The following is a 26,106-nucleotide window of genomic DNA, read 5'->3' on the forward strand; positions in this document are numbered from 1 at the left end:
GATTACTACCCATGCCCTTATCTGAAACCTACACGAGCGGAAGGAAAAACTCAAAACCTCAGCATGAGGATATTAAGAAAACTTGAGAAGAGACCACACATGGGGTAACCTCCTTCCAGGATGACCAAGCTGCAATGAATGTTGCAAGGGCATCAGCAGACAATACAGAGACATCATTAACATGATATATAGGTCATTCATCTATGGAATATAAGTGTGTTCTCAGCCTGGATTTTAACAATTCCACTGTGGTTGCAGATCGAATGTCAGATGGCAGAGCATTCCACAGCACCGGGGCCCGAATGGAGAATGCTCTTGAACCTGAAGATCTCTTCTTGACTCTTGGGATCACTAGTAGACCAGGATTTTCCGAGCAGGAACATAGAGGGAAAATAAATCTGAAAGATATCAGGGGACAAGTCCAAGCATTTTCCAACCTGTCCTCTTTTGATATTTTTAGTGGATGAAACTTGTTGCTGTACATAAAATAAGATTGATTGCATTTTCGACATTCTTTTCCTATAAAATGATTCCAAATGTTTTATGGTCTCTTGACAAAGTTGGTCAGAAAAGTGGAGATAACAGAAGTGAGTCAGAGCTAAACATTTAGCCAGAATTCAAGTTTAATTTGGACATGAGAAGAACATATGTCCAGTGTTTCAATATCAATGTTGCAAAATGAAAACATATTATCTTCAATTTTAAAACGTCTCATCTCATCTCATCAGCCGTACCGCTTATCCCCATTAGGGTCGCGGGGGGGCTGGAGCCCATCCCAGCCATCTCCAGGCAGTGGGCAGGGGACACCCTGAACTGGTTGCCAGCCAATCGCAGGGCACACAGGGACAGACAACTCGCTCGCTCATTCACACCTAGGGACAATTTGGACCGGCCAATTCACCTGAAATGCATGGTTTTGGAATGTGGGAGGAAACCGGAGTGCCCGGAGGAAACCCATGCAAGCACGGGGAGAACATACAAACTCCGCACAGGAAGTCTGGAGCTGGATTTGAACCCACGACAGGTTCCCATGACATGAACTGTGCCGCACAAGCGCTAACCACTGCGCCGCCGTGCTGCCCATTTTAAAACGTGTTTTCAATAAATAAAGGGAACATTTGTTGTGGTTTGCTGTTATACGCCAAAACGCTAGGCGGCGCACTCGCATGATATTGTGGCTCTACACGGAGTAACATTATCTCACTTCCTTTTCGTCACGGCTTCGCCCGTAGTCGCACGAGTGCCCGTTTTCGCGCACACAATTCGGATTTATTGGCATTCTTAACTGAGAACTAACATTGACGCTGGAAAATGGTTTGTATTTTTGTGACTTTGCTGATAGTAGGCCTGTATATGTGGTTAAAAGATGTAAAAATCAAATTATGGGGGTCGTAAACGTTAGCTTACACCAGGGGTGGCCAACCCGGTCCTCAAGAGCCGCATGTCCTGCATGTTTTGGAGGTTTCTCAGGTGATGCAAATTTTAAGATTGTTTGCAAGCTGTGCGGGAGCTTGATAATGACCCAGGTGATTGGGATCACCTGTATTTGAACAGAGAAACTCCAAAAACATGCAGGACATGCGGCTCTTGAGGACCGGGTTGGCCACCCCTGGCTTACACTATAGCCGGTATGTTGATGGCTCGTTAGCTACAAGACATGGAAGGTTGTGCATTACTTCTCAACGGCTTATACATTGTCAGTCAACGAAAAAAACAATTTTCAGCCTAAAGAAAATGATCAAGTATTTTCCCTCTGTTCTTCTTAGAAACCCATTCTACTTCAGGGCCACGAGAGGTCCATCACTCAACTCAAATACAACAGAGAAGGAGACCTCATCTTCTCGGTAGCTAAGGACACGGTGAGTTTGGGGGAATCCAGAGTTAAAAATATTCTTTACTGTCATCGATAACAACGTTTAGCGAACGTTGTTTACAATAAGATCGGACGCTGCACTCCAGGGTAAAAATATCTTTAAATACTCCAAAGAGTAAACTTGAGAGTTCCTAATCACGTGACAACATCATGGGGCCATTCTGATTGGGTGTATGGTAGGTTTACCTCATTATTATTGTGATTGATATTCAAAATATAGCCATCATAGCTCTAGTTCGGCCGTTATTAAATATTCTGGGCTAAGTTACGACAACAAATGTTCACTGATGTATAAACATGACCCATACACTTTAGAGAAAAGCATCCTGGTGTAAGCGATTTCGGCGCAATTTCATGGGCAGGACATAATACCATACCCGAGCAATCCTCGTGCCTCCCATTGCGTTAAACGGGAGCCTATCTCTGCTCTCCACTTGCCAAAGAAGTGTACACTCTTTTTGGCTAGGCTTTCATCGACTCTCGGCGTTCTTCGGAGCTTGTTTCGGCCAGAAAAGGGGGCAATATTTTCACTTGGGGTAAAACCAAGTTTGGCAATCCATTGTTATGTATTTTTTTTTACCTTCAAGGTTGCAAATGTGTGGTACTCCGTCAACGGCGAGCGTCTTGGCACATATAATGGACACACAGGAGCCGTGTGGTGTGTGGACTGCGACTGTATCCTCTGATCTCTTCATATATAATCTGTATCACACTTGCCTTGTTTCAAGGAGTTTCCTTAGCTTGCCTTTCCCCAGGGGACACCAAAAACGTGTTGACGGGATCAGCAGACAACAGCTGTCGGTTGTGGGACTGCGAGACTGGTTAGAAGAACTAATTATTTCGAGGCTTAAGTTGAACTATTAGTGAGACATTCTTGAATTCTTAGGTAAACAGTTGGCTTTGGTCGAAACCAACTCTGCGGTAAGAACGTGTGGCTTCGACTTCAGTGGCAACATCATCATGTTCTCCACGGACAAGCAGATGGGTTACCAGTGCTTCCTCAACTTTTTTGACCTGCGGGATCCACAACAAATTGGTACGACAATTTGATTTGACTGTGTAGTACAAGCAATTACAGTCAACTTATTGGCTGTCAAGATTATGGTAGGCTTTTTATATTAAGGGTCAATTGAAAGGTTGAATTTGGTGGGTTTCGGGGCATCGTTACTGTCGCAACTGCGCTTACACAAGTAATTGCTCATTGATATGCAACATCAAAGCGAATAATACTAAAGGTACATTAGTGAATGTAATGGCCATGGTAACCTACTGAAATTGTAATGGTTGTTTCTTATACAGGATTTGTACAGGTGCTTGAAATCCTTGAAAATGTCATGTAGTATTTTTAAGGATTAAAATGTGCATGATTTTTGTGTGAAGTGCTTGTAAATACTTGAAATTTTTGTGATGTTTCTCAACAAGTTTGTTAAAAAAATGCCACCGACACTGCTGGCTGGAGGCTTGGCTTTGTCATTGCATTCCTTCTTCCCTGCGTATTAACTGCCACTGGCATTAGTTTGTATGGCAGTGTCTTATAAAGGGTTATCGCCCCTTCCAAGACAGGTCCATGCTACACCGAAACAGGGCACTATGAAGTGTGCATTGTTGCAAGGATTATACATCAGTTATAGGCATTTATTATGGGCCATGCAAAACACAAAGGTAGTGTCTCCTAGTGGTAAAAAAAGAACCATCTGAAACTGGAATATACATATTATTGTTATTTGACCTGAAATCTATACGGAGAAAGATTTGTCTCAAATACAAATATTTTTTGCGATTAACTTAAGACCTACAAATCATATCTTGTACAGGCAAGATTAAAAATCACATACGTCAATCGCAGACATGTTAGTGGCTCTGCAAAATACACAATTTATACACTTCTTGTAATGATACTGGAGAAATGAAAAAAAAAACTGTCTTTGAAAGTCCTTAAAAAGTGATCACATTTCGCCATGAAAAATATGTACAAACCCTGTTAATAACTGTTATATGCATGGCCTGACAGCGGCTGAGTGGTTAGCGTGTCTGCACCACAGTTCAAATTCAGCTTCAGGCCCCCCTGTGCAGAGTTTGCATGCTCTCCCTTTACTGTATGTTACCTCTCAAGATAGAAATTCTATTGAGTATGAGCGACACCCAGCAGAGATTATAATCATGTAAGATTCTTCTCTCTGTTGGGAAAACGTCTGGCAACAATAGTTGCCAATGGAATTCCTCATCAACATTTTTTTTTAGGACAGCATCTGCTAATCATTGCAGCCATAATGATAACTTGTATTGACTAAGTAGTAAAAGCAGTTATAAACAACCAGCTCCAAAAACTTGAACTATTGCTCTGTTTAAAAACATCTATATTGTCTAAGTTTTATAACTGAAGGTATTTCCTAATTAGAGTTGATGAAAATGGGATATTTTACCTGGGAATGTGCCAAGTAATATTTGAGCTTCTTGCTTTTGTTTCGGGATGTTAATGAATGTTTGGCTGTGGTGCTATTGTGACCATTTTAAACATAAAAGTTCTATTTTATGCAGAAGACAACCAGCCCTACCTGACCATCCCGTGCAGTGACCATAAGATCACCAGCGCCGTGTGGGGACCCCTAGGCGAGTTTGTCATCGCCGGCCATGAGAACGGCGAGATCAACCAGTTCAGTGCCAAGGTGGGTGGTCGGACATTCTGTTGGCGGTGAGCGCGTGCAGAACTGACTGGACTTTTTTGTTTTTTGTTGTTGTGGTTGTTGATGGCCCCCAGTCGGGAGACATTCTGAAGACCATCAAGAAGCACAACAAGCAGATCAACGACATTCAGACGTCGGTCGACCTCACCATGTTCATCACTGCATCCAAGGACAACTTTGCCAAAGTACATAAAATACAGTAATCCTTCTGTTGTCGCAGGACCAGACCCCCTGCGAAAAGTGATTATCCGCGAAGTAGCGTCAAACCTTCGCGAAAACCCACAAGGGTCAAACGTACAGAAAGATGACGACTAACACAACAACTACAGGTCTACAAATAAAAAACGCAGAAAACGGTATTGCGGTTGAATGAATTGTCTTCGTATTTATGATACAAAGTACAACGTAATTTGGGGGGTTCTCCTTTCAAAGTAAGAAAGTGCTATAGAGTGTGGCTGGTTAGCTGCACGCTATCCTCAGGTTGAGCCAGGTTTCCACGATTATTCAAATATAGTGTAGCAGTTTCCCCTCAGGTTGTAGCTCCAGGTCATCCGTTTCATGGGTAATCAATCTAGCGCTGGTATGATACAGGCTTGGCAGGGGGTGGCTTGTGGCATAGCCGTATCAGTAGTCCTGACCTGCAGCACCGCTATTGCTTTCTCGCCCAGCTCTGCCTCAGTCCTTTCCCAGGCCCTAGTAACAATCCAGAGAACCTGCTAGTGATAACCATTTTCTAACTTTCCTCAGAGTCAGTTTTAATAGATACTATTATATTCAATTTAACAAGCCACTAAAAGCTATTTGGCGCCATTCTCTATTTGTTTTTGTGGTCACTGTTTGACTAACAGCATACACCAGCCTATCACGGTCACACCCACCCAACACACACATACAATCTAGCATTTGCTGTTCGCTGTCTGCTCTGAACATGATTGATATCGATGACAATAAAGACAATTCACTATACAAAGCAGTAAATCAGTGATAACCAAAGCGCAAAGTAGTGAGCACTCCTTGTATTGCCGAGCACCCACTCGCTTTTTTTTTTTTTTGTCTCGCCCAAAAAACTGAATTCCCTCTTTTGAATGTGTGATTGATGCTTTCCAGCTCTTTGATTCAACTTCCCTGGAAAACATCAAGACTTTCATGACCGAGAGACCTGTCAATTCGGCCTCCATCTCGCCAATCATGGACCATGTAAGTGTCCCCATACTATAGTAAGGTTAGCATGTTTGTGTGCTTTCAACACTCACCATGAGATTTGTGGCCTAGGTGGTGATGGGTGGCGGTCAGGAGGCAATGGAGGTTACTACCACGTCTACCAGAATTGGCAAGTTTGAGGCCAGGTGAGAGAATAAAAATCATCCGTTCAAAAGACATTTCTAAACAAAGGAGTTTCAGGATATTCTACATTGCTCGCTAAGGGCGGGGTTCGTACGGGTGCTTGAAATCCTTAAAAATCCTTTAACATGTTGAATTTTCAAGGTCAGGAAAATGCTTGACATTTGGGTGAAGCGCTTGAAAAATTGAAAGGTGCATGAAAATGACACCGACACGCCTGCTCTGGTGGCTTGTCATTATGCTGTGACGCAGCATTGTGGAGGCGGAACTGCGGAATTCACGTTGCTTTATAGCAGCCCCTTGACACAAAAATAACACAAAGTATGCGCTTACAGCAAGACAGCAACTTTATTTTAATCATCAAAGTCAACAAAGAAAAGGGTACTGGAAAAGTTGACCTTGAACGTGCTTGAAAAGAGCTTGAATTTGGCCATAAAAAGGTGTACAGTGATCCCTAGTTTTTCACAGCGATTGTGTTCCCGCGATAGTCAAAACTTGCAAAGTAGAAACATTTATTTATTATGTACTCTTAAACATTCATACCAAAGAACAACCCCAATTTCCAAATAATAATACTGCACTTTTTTGTTTGCAAAAAGGTTTGTACCGTCGAATTATAATTTAAAAAAATCTTGTTGCTATATTGCACTACTGTACTAAGGATATGATTCATATCAGACGATATTTTGCCATCTTGTGGACGTCATTGGAAAACAACGATGTAGGGTAAAAATGTTTACATGATAAGGACATTTCAGACAACAAATAAAAGTATTTAATTAACATAGTTTTACTGATAAGTTCTGTACTCTCAAATTATGATCTAAAATAATCTTGCATTATTGATTGGTTATCTAAAACATGATTTGTCTGACTGATTTGGGACTTTCTATGGGAACTTGATTCAAGCGTAAATCTCAATCTGGCCCGTAAACGTAAACTATGCACTCATTTTATTCGTCTGATGATGTACTATCATTACATTTTTGCTGGACCTTATTAAAAAATGAAGATTCAGTTTGAACGTTTCAAAGCTATCCACTTCAGATATTTTGTCGCCATCATGTGGACGTTATTGTGAAAACCAAAACGTGGCCAAAAATGCTTTTACCTTACCAATGTGGAGAAGTCCAACCTTTGTGGGATTTGCGTCATTTCCACTGCCTTTCGGCACTTCCGTGGGTCCGGTGCCTTTTGTTCACATGGTGGCTTTCAGAAAAACTCAAAATTGGAAAATATTTGCGCTTACATCATGTAGGTTTGTCAATCTGTATTATGTATGTGCTCAACTTAAACCGCAACATTATTGGGGCACAAGTCACGGTGAAAATAGGCGTCGTATCAAAACTGTGAAAGGGATAACTAGTGCTTGTGGCGGTCCTTTAGAATTGTACCGTTTCCAAATATTCAGTCAACATTTTTTTCTTGTAAGCATAGAACTTAACTCTTGACCACCCCTTGCGTTTCAGGTTCTTTCACGCTGCATACGAGGAGGAATTTGGCAGAGTAAAAGGACATTTCGGACCCATCAACTGCGTTTCATTCCACCCTGACGGAAAAAGGTAATAAAAAGAAAACCTGTCCCAATGCACCATTTAACTCATTCAATGCCAGACGTTTCTCTTAAATGGGTGCCAGACAATTTTTGAAGGCCAATGGAAAATGTAGCTCTGTAACTAAAGAGGCATAGGACAAAAGAAAGCGTCAACCCTCATCTTTCATTAGTAAAAAAGTGTTTCTAGCCTTAGCCATTATTTAGTAAACAACAGTAGAACCATGTTAAGTTAAAATATCAGTTTCTAGGGCTGCAACTAACGATTCATTTCATAATTGATGAATTGGATTCCTTAAGACATTTCTAATTTCCTTCTATTCAGATATTGAAGTTTAGGAAATATGGTGCAAACAACAAAGTATTCTGTAGTTTAAAACATTAAAAAAGGGAGTGTCAATTAACTTGACAATAAACAGCATTTTTCGCACAACACACAGACATAAAAGTGTGCGTTTTTAAAAATACAGCGATAGCAAAACCGAGTTTTGGTCGTGGTTTATTCGCGTATTGATCTCAAAGTCATGGATAAAAACGTGTCGGACTTTTCAGCTTCCTCCACTTGCGAACCTTCGACTTATTAATCTTTAATTCTCTCACAGCGGCTACTCGGTTTTAATTTTTTGCGTAGCGAAATCCACACGCCGTTGCGGATGTAAACACCGAGAGAATTCAATTGAGGGAAAGTGAGGTTTTGGATTTCATTTTTGTGGTAACGCAATAACTTTCAAATTGCTAGATACGCTACGGCGTTAGCATCCATGAGCACATCCGCTAACAATGCATGGCGTGTGAAGGTACAAATCCACTTCTGCGCAAGCGGGATATGATGGCATTGAAACAAGAGTCCCAGGAGATGCATAGAGGTCACATTGAGTTGAAAATGTGAACGCTCTCACAAAAACATATTCCACCCAAAAATGTTGTAAGTCTTGACTCTGTTTAGGATTGTTCAATTTCATTGCATGTGGTTTTAAATTTGAATGGAAAAATCCTGGTGAAGCCGTTTCACTTAAACGCTTTTTCAATACCTCAACTATCTCGACCTGTGGTTTCTAACCTATATAAAGTGAAGAGTTGCTTTGTTTCCAATTAGTGCAAAAAGAACCCAGATTGATATGCATTTCTAAAAATAACTTGTTATAAATATGTTGTATATGGGAAGTAGGGTTACATAGACTGTCAACCACAATGACCTAGCAGTGATGAGCTATTTTCAGAACAGATCTGTCCGAAGGACATCACGGGGCTGCTTACTCCATTCACTGGATATAGGAAGCAAGACCAGGTAGTGGGGGCTTCTTCGATGTGTGGACAAAAACCTGCCATTTGACGTTGATTTAGCATACTGAAATAATTCCCTGAGGCTTGATACTTACTGATGAGCAGCGCTAAGCCAATTCTAATATTTAAAATAAAACCAGATAAACATTTTTACGTTTTGGCACTTCGGTGGAATGGCATTGGATGAGGAGATCAGTGAGGCGGTTGTTGTTAATGTGTTTTTGTGCCGTGCATTTCAGTTACAGCAGCGGCGGTGAGGACGGATACGTGAGGATTCACTACTTTGACCCGCAATACTTTGATTTTGAGCTGGAGGTGTAAAACATAACTGCACCGTTTGCCTTGTGGACATACAGATCTCCAACAAACCATATTCATTAACATTTTCCTGAATCCAGTTTCAAAAAGCCCAATCCTGAAAGTATCTGTTTTTGCTGCTTTCAACTAAACAGTTTGAATTTCATATTGAGCCTGTGTGATTTGTAAAACATTTATTGAAAAAGACATGCATGAAGCAATATCACACTTTTGTATATAAAAGAAACAATCTGGGATGCTTCCAAAATAATTTAAGCATGGGAAGACACAAGGTGGATAATTACACGTTATAAAAAGTCACTTGGGCAAGTTGAGTTTCTTCATTTATGAAGCACAAGGGAACAAAATGGAAAGATTTGATTCACCACGTAAAATTGGGTAGTTGCTCCCCGCAGATCACAAGCAGCTGTTGACACCGGGTTTCAAGAACTTTTCACTTCTTTTGTTCTAAAATGTAAAAAAAAAAGTGTAAACATCGCTTTATAGGAGAGGATCATGTTTGAAATGACCTTTTCTTACACAGATGTCTCCATCTTTTCCTCCTCCTCTTCTTCCTTCACTTCTACAAAACAGAAAAAACAATAATTGTATATTTCTTGCAGGAAGTGAAAAGGGCTCACCAGGCGCACACGCAATTTAGACGAGAGGTTTAAAGGGACAGTATATAATATCTGACCACTGAACCGTGCTACTGGATTCAAGACGATCAAAATAGATCATGTTTCTCCGTTTTATCCTTGTTTTCCTCTCATTCTTACCCACAACTATTTTAGAAAGTGTACCTTTATATGATGAGTATTTTTGCTTATAATTAAAAATACCACTAGAAGGTAAGTCTTTGATTTTTTTCTTTCTTGATACACTTAGGGAAAGTACAAGAAAATAATATGAAATTCCACACACTGGCTTTAAATATACCGACTATAATTTGTGGAAAAGGGGCAAACTGCTCTTTACCACGATGCATGCACTCTAAATACAAAACAGCAGTTAAATTTGACACATCCTTAAAGGAGAAATGAATCAAAATGTATTGCCAACATTATTCAAATAGGAACGGGAGGTTAAGAACTACTTAGTTAAACATGAAATACGCTACACTCGCCTTTCCTGTATCATCGGCGTCAGTGTGACTGAATTCTTCAATCCCCAAGGAACGATATTAAGCGAATGTCCTTTGGTCCATTACTGCGCCAGCCACCAATGGCAACAGCACAAAAAACAGTCTGATTGCCCTGGTACCGTCGCCTACCAATAAAGAGCTCCCATTTCACACAACTCGGCCCTCATTCGCGTTTCTGGCGCAATATTAATTGCTCAACTTCATAATCACCATCTTGAATGGTCACATGATCCAAAAACACATGAGCAGAACTGAAAACCTCACTAATTGCCCATATTTTCCAGACTATAAAGGCACACTTAAACAATCCAAATTGTGGGAAATTTGAAGTAAATCTTATAGGGCAGATTGATTACAGTATTTCTAGTTGTGTGTTACTACATGAGCTTTTACTGTAAAAGTATTTTGAACAAAGATTCCTCGATACGTTCTCATTGCTAACCCAAATCACAATACACTATATGCCACAAGCTTCAAACTAACTTTGGCGTTAAGGGCACCGACATATTTCCACTGGTGGTGCAGATGACATGCGAAAAGGCATTAAAGCAGGAGTGTGGAAATATTTGTAGTCTCATACCAAATTGGGTTAAAAAATGTGGCCAGGAGGCCAATCCTGAAGAATTTTCGAATTCTTATGAATGCATACATATTTCTTCTTAGTTTAGTTGTCATATTGGCTTTGACCACTCACACTAAAAGCAAACTCATATACTGTGTCCATGTTTAAAGCACAACATTTCATATTTAATTTTGTAGTATTACCGGAGTGGCGTTTTTTGTAGTATTTTACATTACTTTAGTAGTATATATGTTCCAGACAGAAAGGGACAACCAGAGAAACCCACGTACATAATAGTACTTCATTTAATACATATATTGTCATAATATTTTGGCGCTTGGCGTGCCGGATGAAAAAGCCTGCTAGGCCGCAACCCTGCATGAGAGCTCACCACACTATTCATTTACATTAATCAACCACTGCCCAGAACTAACGTACTGTGTCGCGGGAAATTATTCAATTTGAGCGCCTGTGCGGTCCAGTCAAATTATCTTTCATATGGATTTACTTTTACCCGATGATATGCAACAGCACCGACTGGTGGTATCCGGCAGGATATTTTTGATGGAGGAAAAGCGCCTTAGTATAAAAAAGGTTGAGAAATACTGGGTTCAACAGTCTACTTCACCCGTGCGACAATGACATTGCGAAAGCTAAAAATTTTCAACAAAATACTCTACAAGGTCTTTTACGTAAATATATATAATAAACTCCAACATAATTGACACGCAGGTGAAGAAGTGGAGAGACCGTTTAACCTATCGAAATGCACTATGCAAATCAGCGTTTCTGGCACTGAGTAGAAATAGTGCGTTAAGAAGGTTTAATGCCTTTCTTGTATATTGTCTACATTTTTGTTGGTCTAATGTTAAAGAATCATAGCCCTCACTGCTACAAATTTACCGTGGACTTAACTTAAGGCGCATGACTTTTCGGAGAGTACGCCTTATAGAGCAAAAAATACGATAGTTTGTTTTTACGGATGTTTAAACCTGCGACTTTGAATCCGGTGCGGCCAGTACGAAGACCAAATCGTTTAGTTCTTCTATTTGAGCGTTGGTCTTTTAAACCGCTGCTCTCTGTAATTTGGAATATCTGGTCCATATGTCTTGGTTTGGAGCGGTTGCAAATCAAAAGCGCATAAAATTTCCATACCTTTCTTTTCATCCCCGTCCCGCACTTCCTCCTTCTTGACCCTCTTGGATTTCTTATGATTGGTTAGGTTCCGCCGACCGCCGCCTTGCCCTTCGGCTTCGTCCTCGGAGTCGGAAAACTCCTCGTCGCACGCTATCCTCTTGTCGTGAGCGCGGACTGAAAGCACAGTTTGTTTCCCATTCAGTCCCACCTGGATGTCTAACTTGTAATATTAAATCCCATTTTTTAAATATAAAAATGCAAAGTTGATAATATATCTTAAGAGATCTGAATTTTAAATGCCATGGTGTGCTCGCTTGCACTCTATGTTCTCTGAAGTACAGCAAATTCCGGACTATAAGCCGCTACTTTTTTCCCAAACTTTCAACCCTGCGGCTTATTCAGTGATGCGGCCAATTTATGTAATTTATCTAACAGCTGCCAGCGGCGCCTGAGTACAAAAGGTAAGATTTAGACCGGTGGAATATATGCGCCGAGGAAGACTGCAACTTCTTGGCTTGTGCACAAATTAAATTAGCGTAAACATACCCTCATCATGCAAAATGCAAAAAGAAAGGCACATGACGCAGCACATGAGGAAGATGAGGACGGTTTACCGTGATTTTTACAAGTACGGTACATTTTTTTTTACCAGACCCGTTTACTGTGTTGCGAGCATGTTGCTAGTGTGTTTTGGAATAAGGGAGCGTGGGACGACGTCTATATGACAAAGTTTCTTTCCGACACTGAGGAAGACGACTTTGATGGCTTCAGTTCTAAGGAGGAGGATGAGGATGGTTTATCGTGATTTTAACAACTACGGTATGTTTTTTTTAACAGACCCGTTTACTGTGTTGTGAGCGTGTTGCTAGCGTGTTGCTACCATTAACGGGCACCGTTTGGGATGAAAGTTATTATTATTAAAGCTTTGAAAACTCTCGGTGTTCTGTCTTTCTTTGTAAATATGTGTAACCATGTATAATATGTATTTGCAACTGTATATTTTTGTAATGTATTTATTCGTATTTTAGAAACTTATTCTGATATGTTTTGCACGGGCGAATGTGAAAGAAGGGGCGGAGCAAGCGCGGGCTGACGGGAAGTGGAGTTAAGGTGAGACGTGTTTGTGGACGCGGCGGACAATAGTGGATATATATATTTTCCCATATTTACCTTTGGAAATATACACCTTTTTCCTTGGATTACTTTCAACGGGACCCAGACTCTGCAGGTCTGCATCAAACCTAAAGTACCGGTATCATTTTTTTGTTCATTTTGCCAGCTGTGATTTCTGGACTGTGTACTTTAATGAAGGACATTCAGTTTCAATCGCGGGTTTGGGTTAATTTTGTGTTTGTGTTACATTTTTCAATGTGGGCGCATGCGGCTAATATACAGGTGCGGCTTGTGTAAGTACAAAATCGGTTTTCCTCTTAAAATGTGGTGGGTGCGGCCTATAATCAGGTGCGCCCTATAGTCCAGAATTTACGGTACTCCATTTTCTTGCCATAAGCTCAAGACTGAAGCACAAACAGTTTAAAAACCATGGCAGTGATTCCCGTACCATATCAAGTCCCACTCAACTTTTATTATTAAAATGTAAAAATCTAGAAATACCTTTAACAGGGATCCCCCAGGGTCTTAAACTGGAAAGTCTTTAAATTCGTTAATTACAAATCAAGGCCCTTTAAAAAGGTCCTCAATTATGTCTTCTAGTCTTAAATTTAACTTATTTATTTTTTCCCGGTCACATCTGCATAATATAGCTAATAAAGGTATGGAAGGTTGTATTGTCAAATTACTTTTAATTGGACAATGTCATACAATTGTTTTAATATGTTAAGATGGTTTGTGTATTATAGTGGCCTAAATGGAGCTCACAGTGTTACTTTTGACAGTGTTAAAATATTGCAGCAGAGGTTTATTGGGCTGTACTCTGCGTTTGTAATACATTTACACAAACCCTGTTGTATTATTATAAGTGATTACCGTATGCATAATCAAGAAAAAAAGGTTAAATATGTTGCCCCACAGGCCAAACAATGAATAAAACCGAGACTCCTTGTCTGGAAAATATGATACAGGTCCCTGCCTTGGTCAGTTATTCTGACAGATTCTTTTGCATTATTCCTAAATGTACCCCAGAATAGGTTGTGAGATTAAAGACTAAATAAGACTGTTACCAGACCAATTTAAATGAAAGAATTCTGGGGGAAACTCTGTTTAAGATGTGCAATTTACTAAAGATCACAAATGCCATTGTGTGCCGACTATTCACTCACTTTTGGTTAATACACGTGTTTTCATCTCTGTTCCTGCGTACATTTGTCTGCTAAGCGGAGGCAGGGCATTGAGCAGAAAATCCTAATTTGGACACATTTTAATGATAATAATTGCTCTAAAGCAGAGTGTTTCTAAATGTTAATATTCCCCAAAGTTTAATTTACATTTTTGCATGTTTTTCAGGGTCTGTGTTGATTTAGCCTAAATTGGTTAAAAGTCCAATTGAAACTAGTTTAAAATCTTGTTTAAAAGGAGTTTATGTGATATTTAGTGCCTCCTGGTGGTACAAAAAACTTTAATTGGATATTAGGCAAAAATACATGGACTATTTATCATATTAAATAGGTCAAGACATTTTTATTTCTTTGATATACTGGAATCCCTACCTAAAAGTCGCCGTCATGTTTGTCTGGCATCTTGCATTCTATGCTGTGTTCTTGGCACGGGTTTTGGTTGGCATCAGACAATGCAGTGCCATTTATTGGTCAAATATTACACACTGGGGCTGTAAGTCTTCAAATCACGCACCCCAACTCATTCCAGCGATTTGATCGGTTTCCTCGCCGATACAATGTATTAAAATACTACAGTATCGGCATCGGAACAACATGCATTATTTTTAGTTTAATTAGATGAGGAGCAGATTCGTTTTTTGCATTGTGGATGTAACTTGTTTGCTGTGCCTTTCCTAAGTAGTATATATGATTCAATAGTTTACAAGGGCACACATTCATAGATCTAGCTTCTTATTTTTGCTCTGAAAATGCAGCAGATGGATGCGTTTGAATTAAAAATGAACAGAATATTCTTCCAGGGGGACTTGCCCCAAAATTCAACGGGAAACACTGGTCGCGATACGCCATCCCTTTCCACTATGACTTACTGGAAACGCGTTTGTCGGGATCTTCCTCATCCTCGTCCGCACTGTCCGGGTGCGGCGCGTCCTCCGGTATGGCTTGCATCTGCACCCCGGGCGCGTGGGGCAGCATGCGCAGGTTTTCAAAGAGGCGCTGCTTGATTTTCTCCAGGTACTCGGCCGTGTTCTGATTGGTCATGTTGGACGGGCTGATGTGAAGCTTGAAGTCGGGCCCGAAGTACTCGAAGTAGTCGTTGTAGGGCAGCTCGTTGGGGATGGAGCAGTCGAGCGCCACGGCCGTTTCGAAGGTCCAGCAGCGCGCCACGTTGCGGATGGTGTAACCGCCGCCGCCCAGCATCAGCAGGGGCAGGTTGAAGCTTTTCATGTACTCCACACACTTTGCGTGACCTGCAAAACAGTCAGAGGAACAGTGTCGTTTACTACTTCGGATAATCAATCCTGCCATGTCAGTTGTTCAAATAGAAAGATTCCGCCACGGTCTCAAAACTTGTGGCTTATACAGCAACAACGGGGCAAACATTAGCAGAGAATCTTGGCCTTTGTTTGTAAAAATAATCTTTGCAATACATCGTGCCTGGAAACAAAGAAAACATCTTTAAAGGTACGCAAAAATGGAGATCTGGGTGGTTTGAAGCCCAAAAACACAATGGATATGGAGTGTCTCGGAAAATAATTTGCATGCTGTCAAGATTGTTCTAGCCAAAAAATATGAAAAGGGTTCAACACTTCCACAGGTTAGTGTGCAGATTTTCTTCCATTTATTTTATTATGCGGCTATTTTCAATGCAGTTTAAGGAGATCAACCCATTTGCAAGTACAGTGCATCCGGAAAGTATTCACAGCGCTTCACTTTTTCCACATTTTGTTATGTTACAGCCTCATTCCAAATTGTATTAATTTAATCTCTTATCTCAAAATTCTACACAAAATACTCCATTATGACAATGTGAAAACGTTTTTTTTTTTACTTTTTTTGAATGTATTAAAAATAGAAAACTAAAAAAAAAAATCACATTTACATAAGTATTCATAGCCTTTGCCATGAAGCTCAAAATTGAGCTCAGGTGCATCTTTTTCCCACTGATCATCCTTGAGATCTTTCTACAGCTTAATTGGAGTCCAGCTGCAGTAAATTCAGTTGAATTGTCTTGAGGCACAAATCTGGGGAAGGATACAGAAAAAATTCTGCTGCTTTGAAGGTCCCACTGAGCACAGTGGCCTCCATTGTTCGTAAATGGAAGACATTTGGAACCACCAGGACTCTTCCTAGAGCTGGCCAGCCTTCTAAACTAAGCGATCGGGGAAGAAGGGCCTTAGTCAGGGAGGTGACCAAGAACCCGATGGTCACTCTGTGAGAGCTCCAGCGTTCCTCTGTGGAGAGAGGAGAGCCTTCCAGAAGGACAATCATCTCTGCAGCAATCCACCAATCAGGCCTGTATGGTAGAGTGGCCAGACGAAAGCCACTTCTTAGTAAAAGGAACATGGAAGCCCGTCTGGAATTTGCCAAAAAGCAACTGAATGACTCTCAGACCATGAGAAACAAAATTCTCTGGTCTGATGAGACAAAGATTGAACTCTTTGGTGTGAATGCCAAGCGCCATGTTTGGAGGAAACCAGGCACCGCTCATCACCAGGCCAATACCATCCCTACAGTGAAGCATGGTGGTGGCAGCATTATGCTGCAGGGATGTTTTTCAGCAGCAGGAACTGGCAGACTAGTCAGGATAGAAGGAAAAATGAATGCAGCAATATATAGAGATATCCTGGATGAAAACCTGCTCCAGAGCGCTCTTGACCTCAGGCTGGGCGAAGGTTCATTTTTCAGCAGGACGACGACTCAAAGCACACAGCCAAGATCTCAAAAGATTGGCTTCAGAACCACTCCGTGAATGTCCTGGAGTGGCCCAGTCAGAGTCCAGACTTGAATCCGATGGAACATCTCTGGAGAGATCTAAAAAATGGCTGTGCACAAACGTCTCCCATCCAACCTGATTGAGCTTGAGACTTATTGCAAAGAAGAATGGGCAAAACTGCCTAAAGATAGGTGTGCTAAACTTGTGGGATCATATTCAAAAAGACTTGAGGCTGTATTTTCTGCCAAAGGTGGGTCAACAAAGTATTAAGCAAAGGCTGTGAATACTTATGTAAATGTGATTTCTTAGTTTTCTATTTTTAATAAATTCAAAAAAAGTTAAAAAAAAAAAAAAACTTTTTCACATTGTCATAATGGAGTATTTTGTGTAGAATTTTAAGATAAGAGATTAAATTAATACAATTTGGAATGAGGCTGTAACATGACAAAATGTGGAAAAAGTAAAGCGCGGTGAATACTTTCCGGATGCACTGTATATACAGTTATTTGTAACTAGCTACTTTTTGGTGACAGAAATCTAAGGGAAAAGTGTTACATTTTAAATGAACTATAATTACCTTTTCAGTAACGTGACAAACACTTATATAAATGCCGTATTTTCACGGCCATAAAGTCTCTGATTTTCCTCAAATTGTGAGGCGCGCTCTATCAGGGAAAGTGGCAGGCGTTGCAGAGGACACAATGAGGCTGCACACTGCAGAGCTTAATGCTCAATTCCAACTTTTTGGGGTGAAAACTGATATTTTTGTGAGATTGTTCACATTTCAAACTAAATGCAACTCCTTTGCAATCTCCTATGCGTCTTCATATCCAGCTTGCGCGGAAGAGGATATGTGACGTCAAACACAATGCATTTGTGGAAGTGCTCAAGGATGGTTATGCCGCAGCGTATCTAGCAATTGAATTGATTGTGCTACCGGAGGCTGAATTAAGTACGAATGAGATCCAAAAGCTTACGTTCACTCTATTTAATGCTCTCCGTGTTGTCGTCTGCAATGGTGTGTCGATTTCGACGATCCGAAACCCGCCCGACTTACAAGTGGAAAAAGATAAAAAACGATCTCTGACAAGTTGTTATCCGCGTGTTTTACTTCGTAATCAATACTTAAATAAACCATAACCAAACTCAACTTTGCTACCGCTGTATTTTTAAATATGCACACTTGTATGCTTGTCTGTTATGAAATGATCTGCATTTATATCGCGCTTTTCAAGTAAAGACTTCCCAAACCGCTTTACAGTGTGCTTCACATTTCCCAATAGCGGCCGTGCAGCCATGTAAGGCTGCCAACCTGCTTATTGGGGGCATTAGGGGTTCAGTGTCTTACCCAAGGACATGTAACACGGAGGAGCCGGTATTCGAACTGCGATCTCTTGGTCCCAAGACGAGCGCTCTACTTCCTGAGCCACTGCCGAAAAATGAACCAAACCCCCTGCATGTAATGTCCGTCCACGCGCAAACGTTACTATAACGTGTTAGTATCTAATTTTGGGGAGAATGTAATACAACAGTAAGGCATGGAGCATTTGCACCTTGAATTGCGCGAGGGGAAACATATGCAAGCAAAGAGCACCTTGCGCCCTATTGTGTGGTGCGCCCCCTGTAGTGTTAAATACAGAACTAGAACCAGCTAGGGAGACTACGCCCTTTCACACGGTGCGACCTATGGTCGTGAAAATACAGTACCTACAAATATATGCCATATAAGTATACACACTAATAGATCACGTAATATCTAAAATATTTCATAGTGTTAACGCAACGTTGCAGTGGAATATTTGCTTGGAAGTGGATATGAGTTTTGTTCAATGAAGCATTTAAAAAAAAATGTCTTTCTTTCCTGTCTTCATCAATAGGTGAAAACTCAGCTAGTTTGTCCCGCCTCTCATTTGATAAACATTTTGTTGTGGCCAAAACACAGAAATAAACAAATGCTTGGATATGAGCACTTAGCATTCATGTCATATATTTAGGTATTGTCGAATTTATTTATGTGGCATATACATATAGCAGGATTGGTCTTCCATATACCATTGCATAAAAAAAAACCTCAAAATATATTAAAGAGGGACCGGGAATATATCCAGAAAGCAATACAGACACCTAGTAGCCTTTTATAGTTACTGCTCAACTCTTACCATACATTTTGTACTGTAATTTATAACTTCCTTATCTAACCATAAATCCAATTCCAAGTTACATTCCACGTTACCTCCCACTTACGTCAGCAACACATTATTTTGTGTAAAAAGATGTATCTAGCCGATTTCAATTGCCCATACCTTTGATGGTGAGGTTGAAGCAGCCGAGTCTGTCTCCGGATAGGGAGTCAGCGCCACACTGCAGTACTACTGCACTTGGTTGGTACATCTCCATCACTTTGGCCATGATCTAAACAAAAATAAATATATCTTATTAATTCCGCAGATCTTGGCTCGGCAGTGAAACATGTACTTACGGGTTTAAAGATTGCCTCATAAGACTCGTCGTCAATGCCGTCCCTCAGTGGATAGTTAACAGCATAATATTTTCCTTTACCGGCACCAATGTCCTGGAGATAAAAACAGCCAAGTTGTTAGTTTCTAGGGTTCTAGGGTAGTGTTTCTCAAGAGGGACCACATCTCACTTTGTGTTGATTTTGTTGGTTATATTTGCTTTTTCTGCCCGTATTGATGGGTTTTAAAGTTTTTATTAGGGGGAAGGAGAGTAGAAAACAGTACAACAATAAAGTCAAAGGAGGAAACAATTGCGAGATACAAACATGGCGCAATATATGTCTGCCATTGAGTGCTGCTGGAAGGTACAGTAAATGGTTTAAAGAAGTCATGTCTTAGCTTTGTACTAAAATATTTAGCCATTTAACATAGTTATAGAATGATGGATGTTTAGGTTCAGGCTTTATTAATATTTTGTATTTTAATTTAATTTGTGGCTAAATTTACACAGTTTTAGGAGTTTGCATATATGAGATGTAGGCTTATATATTATTTTTTCAAATTTGAATGTATTTGGGTATCCCTGCGCAATCTTTTTACTGAATACATTTTAGAAGTGGATTTTTTTTCTTGATTTGGGTCTTAGTTCTCCAAGTTGAATAGTGGGTCCTGAAGTCAGACGAGTAGAGGACCACTGATCTAGTACAGTTTCCGTAGTGGTTAAAGATGTGGCTATCGAACTCACCCTCAAGTCTCCTGTTCCCGGGAAGTACTCGCCGTATTTGTGGAAGGATACGGTCATGACACGGTCCGTGGTGTAGAAGGCCTCCTCCACGCCATCGCCGTGATGGATGTCAATGTCTATATACAACACCCGTTGGTGGTACCTGCGCATAATTGCCCAGGAATCATTCTAGAAGGAAGGAAATCAGTGTTTCCCGAACCATAGGAAGATTCTGGTGGGCCGCCAGGATTTATATGGTCCCGCTGTTCTTAAACGGACAGTGTTTTATATATTGTCTGCTAGATGTCGCTGTAATGTGTAGTGCAACCAAAAAAAGACTACAAATATGGAGAAACATAATAAGTAAAAATCACTCTTTTTCTTCCAATGTTACCCAGTCTTTCTAAAAGATGTCAAAAAGAAAGGGATGTTTTTTAAAGGAATAAAATGAAAGAATAAATCAGAGGCAAAAAAGAAAAACAGGAACAAATAAAAAAAGCAAACAAGGGAAATGGAGAAAAAGGAATAAAAGACAAAAAAAAAATCAATTTTCTCTTTCTCTTCAGTTTAACTTTTGCTTAATTTTTCCTCTTTTTCTTTTTTCCCTTTTCCACTTGAATTGTACATTTTCTTATTTCTCTTATTTTCAAAAGTAATGATGTGCATTTTCGTCCCTTTGAGTCTCTGAATTTTGTCTTCTTCCGTTGGGCTTTTAGCACTAGTTTTCGGTGGCACGACTGAATACAGTGACATCTGGTGGACAAATAATACACACCATTTCTAACTTTCATATTAAGGAAAGGGCCTGTCATCCGGAGTTTGAGACCCCCGTCGAAATTCTAGCTTCTTTATTCAGCTCCTAACTCGCACCAGATCGATCCCACCCGCCAGGGTCTCACAAAATTTTACGGAAACGCTGGGAGATTGTCACAGTGTGATTAAGGTTGCTCGGAATCCAAACCTGGGAAGAACGTCCAGTCACGCGCGCCGCCTACCGGATCCAAAACCCGCCCGACTTACTTGAGCAGCTCCAGGATGGCGAGCACGATATCGTTGACGTAGCAGAAGCCGGACGCCTCAGACTTTTTGGCGTGGTGGAGTCCTCCTGCCCAGTTGACGGCAATGTCGGTCTGCTGCTTGTTGAGTTTGACCGCCCCCGCTGGCAAAACAAAGAAAATTCACCCAAACGTCCCGACAGGGACTATTACGGGACGTCACCTCGGCTGGAGAAGCATACCCACGGAGCCCCCTGTGGAGAGCTGGCAGAACTCGAACAGGCCGTCAAACACGGGACAGTCTTCGCCCACGTTGACTGTGAGGAAAATATAAGGGAATGAACAGATAGAAACATCATCAGGGCTGGAACCACCAATCGATAGCATCTGTTAAAATCGAATATTAAAAGAGTTGCCAACTAACTAGAGCATCGACTTGTTGTTTACAGGGATTTATGAGTCACTAAGTACGTTAAATCAATGCAAATATGAGTGCACGAAAATGCATGAAAATTTTAACTTTGATGGTTTTATCATGAAAAAAAAGGAAACACTTTTCAATAGAACATAAGTACAGCTGGGGGAAACAGAAAGTAAATAAAATAAAGTCGAAAATTAGAATAATGACATGTTTAACTCTACACAATTCTTAACCATATTATACATCATATTACTTATATTGCGAACGGTTATCATATTCAAAGATTTAACCCAAAAATGAATTTGAAAAGTGGGTTTGCATTTTTGATATTTTTTTACTACACCTAAAAATGAAAATATAAATACTTTATTCATCCCCGTAGGGAAATCATACACACACCAATATGGGGGTTTTGGGGTTTTTAAGGGTTATTGATCTATCTTCGTTATTCATTATCCATTATCGGTCCGTTCATAATACGCTACAAAGCCTAGGAGCCGGGACACTTACTCTCAGCCAAAAGGCCAAGCTAAGGTCCTAGCCCTAAAGCCTTGCTGCGATCATTGCGAATGCACCGTTCCCGGAGGTACTGCAATACCGGGCCGATGCGTGGAGTGGACAGAGCAAGCTCATATTCCATCTCCGAAATGCAAAAATCATGGCCAAGCAGGCCAAGCTAAGGACCTTAGCATGACCAGACATGTTTTACTAGTTATGTGGCGCAGAGATTCTTAGCCACTAGACCACTCAGGCTACAAGTCAAAAACTATAGAAATGATCCCTAAGAGTACATATTTATATCTTACATATTTGCAGGTGTATGATATATACTTTTATGCAGTTTTGTTCATTGTCAAGTTAATTGACAGACAGTTGGATTCTTAAAAAATGTTTTACACGATAGAATATTTTTTGTTTTATTTACTATTTTCATACCTGTCAACATCCACGGCTCCATGCCCTTACAAACTGTCGTATTTTCCCTTACAAAATAATCTTACACCATTTTTTTTTTGTTCGGAATGATGCATGATGGGAAATCCCCAGGCGGCATACGCATGCGCACAGTAGCATCAAATCGCTCGCTTCGTTTGCAACGGGAAAAAAAAATACCGAGATAGAGGCTACCGCGGCGAACTGGTTTGACTTGATTTGCCGTTTCGTGATAGTCGGTGTATACCGGATGGTACCAATAATTGACATATTTGCGGTTTTCCGTACAGATTTTCTTGTACGACGTACACGTCTTAAAATGCATAATAAACGTACTTTGTACAGCAAAAACGTACAGGTTGAAAGGTATGTATTATTCTATCCACCCAAATTTTCAATATTTGAATAAAGAGTAGGAAATGAAAAATGTCTTTAAGATATCCTATTCATCGAAAATATAATCGACAGATTCATTGATTGTGAAAATAATTGTTAGTTGCAGCCCTTAACATTATATTATTACAGCATAAGTGGAAAAAAACTGACATCTTTGCATCTGCTTGCTATATTCTGACATGTTGTCCGGCCTGATGGACCTGAGGAACTTGATGTAGTCGTCGCTGTGGTACTTTGTCATCTCCTCGCCGCTGGCTTTGTGTGGCCTCTGCCGGCACATACAATCAAATCACGCGCATTAAAATGAGAAATTGTTTATTTTAAACATTCTTATGTAGACATACACGTACGCCTTTTTCAAAGCCAAATCAAGCACTTTTAAGGACTTTTAAAGCCAAGTCTCCAATTTCTCCGGTACCATTCAAGAAAAAAAACGACGTAAATTGTATACCTTGGAGAAACACAAATATGCAATTTACAGATGCAATTTTTAATCTTGTGAGTGCATTCGTCAAAGCATATGAATTTCGGATCTTGAATAAATTGTTAATATATATTTCTTTAAGAGACATATCTCCTCACATATAGGTGTTGGGTGAACAGTAGCCTATATTTTCTGTTGCAGGAAGTTCTTCCAATTACAATTTACCACTGAAAAACGGTACTTGAATTGTTTTGCTTGGCCCATAATTGACAAGTAATCCTTGCACTAATATGCAGTACAGATGCTCCCCTACTTACGAACCTTCAAGTTACGAACAGAACAAACGAAAAAAAAAATTCAGGCTGTCGAAAAATACCTGGACTTTGCTGTAAGTTAGATTTTGTATTGTGCACCTTTTTCCGAGTACAGTACTGCAGTATTTCCTTCCGCCGCTACCGGCAAGTGGCGCTGTGAGAGGTCACCCAGCATCCACCCAGAAGAAATACGCTTCCTCTTCCTAGTTCGTGCGTGAACATACTCTACTGTATCTCCAGCTGAACTTAACATTTTTATTATTTAATATCTTGAGCATCCATTCAATATGGTTGGTGTAAAGTTTAAAGAAGAGGCGATCCGTGTTTTTTTTTTTTTTTTTTAATGAAAGTGGAATAAGAAAGCTTGATGCGGATGAGAAAATGGTTGTATCACTTTTTTCCCGGCCACTTGCTAAAACGGAGGAGGAAGTAGCCTAACTCTTGAAGCCGATCTTCCAAAAGTAAGTTACACTTCGCTTTATTTATTTTTATGGAGCATATTATTTTATTAAATGTTTATTTCTTTAGTACAAAACAATGCAGGTTACTTATACACACCTTAAACATACTTATATCAACCTTAAACATACATTCTATACAAAATATAGCACTGAAGCAATATACAAACAAATTAGACTTACGAAAGATCGCCCGGATAATATCTCGTTCGTAAGTAGGGACGCGCCTGTAGTGCGCCGTTTAGGTATAATATGCACTGGTCCTCATTGGCGCTACCCGTAGTGGGCAATGACGCTCCATAAACAATGCCATATAAACTAATTCCAGCTTCTGTTAATCATGAGGGAAGAAGAAATGCAATGGCGAAAACGAAGCTACCAGAGAACAGTGTCGGTGTGATTTTTAAACAGACTTGTTGAGATAACTTGGCAAAACATGTTCAAGCATTTACAAGCACTTCCCCCAAAATTCAAGCACTTTTGAATCCTTGAATCCTTAAATGTTTAGATCTAAGCTTAAAACACACTTCTATTCTAAAGCATATGAATAACCTATATTTCATGTTGACAATATCAGTGTATGTGTTATTGCAACATCCATTGCAGCCTTGTCATCCTGGAAGGGGGACTACCTCCTGTGCGGTCCCTTCTCAAGGTTTCTTAATTTTCCTCATGTTGAGGTTTTTTAGTTTTCCTTTGCCCTCATATATGTTTTAGAAAAGGGGGTGGTGTCATAATAGTCTGGTTTGCAATAATCTGGTCTGTGCAGCCCTTTGAGGCTCTTTGTGATTAAGGGCTATACAAATAAACATGACTTGACGTAAAACACAAGCATTTAAGGATTTCAAGCATCCATACAAACCCTGACTGATTAACGTTAGCTCCTATTGTAGTTTTAATTTAATACGCCTTATAGTATGGTGCGCCATGGGAAGGAAAACTACAAAAGTACAAAAGACAATTTTGGGGGGGTGCACCTTATCAAGTGAGGAATTAGTGAGTAATAAAAATTACCCAACTAAATTAAATACATAAAATACATTGATATAGTTGAATTTAGTAAATCTTTCTCTCCTTACATAGATCTCCATCTTCCTATACAGGCCATAGTTAAGGAGCAGGTTGTGTGTCATACGGATCCTGTGAGGCTTCATCGGATGGCCCTGTCCGTAATAATAGTTGCCCACATCACCTGCAAAATAAATATAAAACAATTAAATGAGTTACGTTTTTATGGAAAGTCTTAATCGTTTTCTCAATAAGAGCCTATGAAGTTAGCAAGGGTCTTTAGCCTTCATTTGCGATAAGACAGGGAAACTCACACTATTTACCGTGAACATAAAATAACGCTTCTAACGCGTTAAAACAGTAAAATATTTAGTTGACAATAAAAGATTAGCCTCAGTGCATTCAAGCTAGCAGGTGAGTTAGCTTAGTTCGTTAGCCGCCCCGGCGTTGCACTTTTTTGATAGGCGGCACATTTCAAAACAAGCGCAAAGGATGCTTCACGTTTGCAAAAAACGAACACGATATATTAAATATACCGTCGTAGTAATAGCAAACTTTCTTCTTTGTTCCTTGCGACAAGGCCATTTTGACACCTAATTAAGACCCCACTTCTTGATTTGGGCTCACTCCGGTTCCGGTGTGGAGTCCGGATGTATGCTTGCTTGTGAGGGTGGGTGGTCCCGGATCAAAGAGCTGTGTCCTGCACCACCCGGTAGAGAGGCGCCGGGAATTAGAACGAGTCACTAATAGAAAGAACATACTACTGTAATTGCATGCCTATCAAATGATTCGTTTTCCCCGTATTCGCTACATGTTTTCATCATTTCAAATTGTGTGTACGGAATAACAACTTATGTACGGGATTTTTTCAAATAGGGGTAGTGTATTATTGGGCAGCACAGTGGTTAGCACAGTTCTGAGGTCATGAGATCGAACCTCCTGTGTGGAGTTTGCATATTCTCCCCATGCTTGCGCAGGTTTCCTCCCACATTCCAAAAACATGTGTATCAGGTTGATTGGCCAGTCCAAATTATCCCTAGGTGTGAATGAGTGAGTGAGTTGTCTGTCTCTGTGTGCCCTGCGACTGGCTGGC

General features: G+C 40.3%; 2 protein-coding genes and 1 pseudogene across 5 annotated transcripts; 1 reads left to right on the forward strand and 2 right to left on the reverse strand.

Moving 5' to 3' along the window:
* Positions 1 to 1,161: 1,161 nt before the first annotated feature.
* eif3i (eukaryotic translation initiation factor 3, subunit I) lies at positions 1,162 to 9,197 on the forward strand. Its single transcript, XM_088329320.1, has 11 exons — positions 1,162 to 1,314; positions 1,767 to 1,859; positions 2,461 to 2,548; positions 2,629 to 2,694; positions 2,760 to 2,909; positions 4,412 to 4,539; positions 4,632 to 4,742; positions 5,665 to 5,754; positions 5,830 to 5,903; positions 7,368 to 7,460; positions 8,974 to 9,197. The coding sequence occupies exons 1-11, from the start codon at positions 1,312 to 1,314 to the stop codon at positions 9,053 to 9,055; spliced, it is 978 nt and encodes a 325-aa protein (XP_088185446.1). The 5' UTR covers positions 1,162 to 1,311; the 3' UTR covers positions 9,056 to 9,197.
* Positions 9,198 to 9,210: 13 nt separating this feature from the next.
* On the reverse strand, positions 9,211 to 25,770 carry LOC148371305 (putative histone deacetylase 1-B). 4 transcript variants are annotated; one of them, XM_088329317.1, is made up of 12 exons: positions 25,550 to 25,763; positions 25,085 to 25,197; positions 22,960 to 23,077; positions 21,302 to 21,376; positions 21,085 to 21,223; positions 20,086 to 20,227; positions 19,364 to 19,456; positions 19,188 to 19,296; positions 15,038 to 15,418; positions 11,893 to 12,048; positions 9,572 to 9,614; positions 9,211 to 9,499 (listed from the first exon to the last, which is right to left on the reverse strand). In XM_088329317.1, the coding sequence occupies exons 1-12, from the start codon at positions 25,596 to 25,598 to the stop codon at positions 9,475 to 9,477; spliced, it is 1,443 nt and encodes a 480-aa protein (XP_088185443.1). In that variant the 5' UTR covers positions 25,599 to 25,763; the 3' UTR covers positions 9,211 to 9,474. The 4 variants fall into 4 exon arrangements, with proteins under 4 accessions (XP_088185443.1, XP_088185444.1, XP_088185441.1 ...); XM_088329318.1 differs by having other exon boundaries at positions 9,562 to 9,614; XM_088329315.1 differs by lacking the exons at positions 9,211 to 9,499; positions 9,572 to 9,614 and having other exon boundaries at positions 11,020 to 12,048; positions 25,550 to 25,770.
* LOC148371306 (U2 spliceosomal RNA) lies at positions 22,052 to 22,139 on the reverse strand (annotated as a pseudogene).
* Positions 25,771 to 26,106: the final 336 nt, after the last annotated feature.

The sequence above is a fragment of the Urocampus carinirostris genome, chromosome 2 (genome assembly GCF_059441175.1).
Source record: "Urocampus carinirostris isolate Australia breed hairy pipefish chromosome 2, RoL_Ucar_1.0, whole genome shotgun sequence".
NCBI lineage: Eukaryota > Metazoa > Chordata > Actinopteri > Syngnathiformes > Syngnathidae > Urocampus > Urocampus carinirostris.

What these genes read in the sequence shown, in the direction of transcription:
- LOC148371305 (XM_088329315.1), bottom strand. Translation starts at nt 25,598, where the DNA reads ATGGCCTTGTCGCAAGGAACAAAGAAGAAAGTTTGCTATTACTACGAC. An exon ending in CTCCACAGGGGGCTCCGTGG is followed by an intron (nt 21,224 to 21,301) that starts GTATGCTTCTCC and finishes TTGTTTTGCCAG; the next exon opens with CGGGGGCGGTCAAACTCAAC. An exon ending in CTTCAACCTCACCATCAAAG is followed by an intron (nt 15,419 to 19,187) that starts GTATGGGCAATT and finishes ACTGTTTTGCAG; the next exon opens with GTCACGCAAAGTGTGTGGAG.
- eif3i (XM_088329320.1), top strand. An exon ending in GTTGTGGGACTGCGAGACTG is followed by an intron (nt 2,695 to 2,759) that starts GTTAGAAGAACT and finishes TTGAATTCTTAG; the next exon opens with GTAAACAGTTGGCTTTGGTC. An exon ending in GCGGGATCCACAACAAATTG is followed by an intron (nt 2,910 to 4,411) that starts GTACGACAATTT and finishes TATTTTATGCAG; the next exon opens with AAGACAACCAGCCCTACCTG.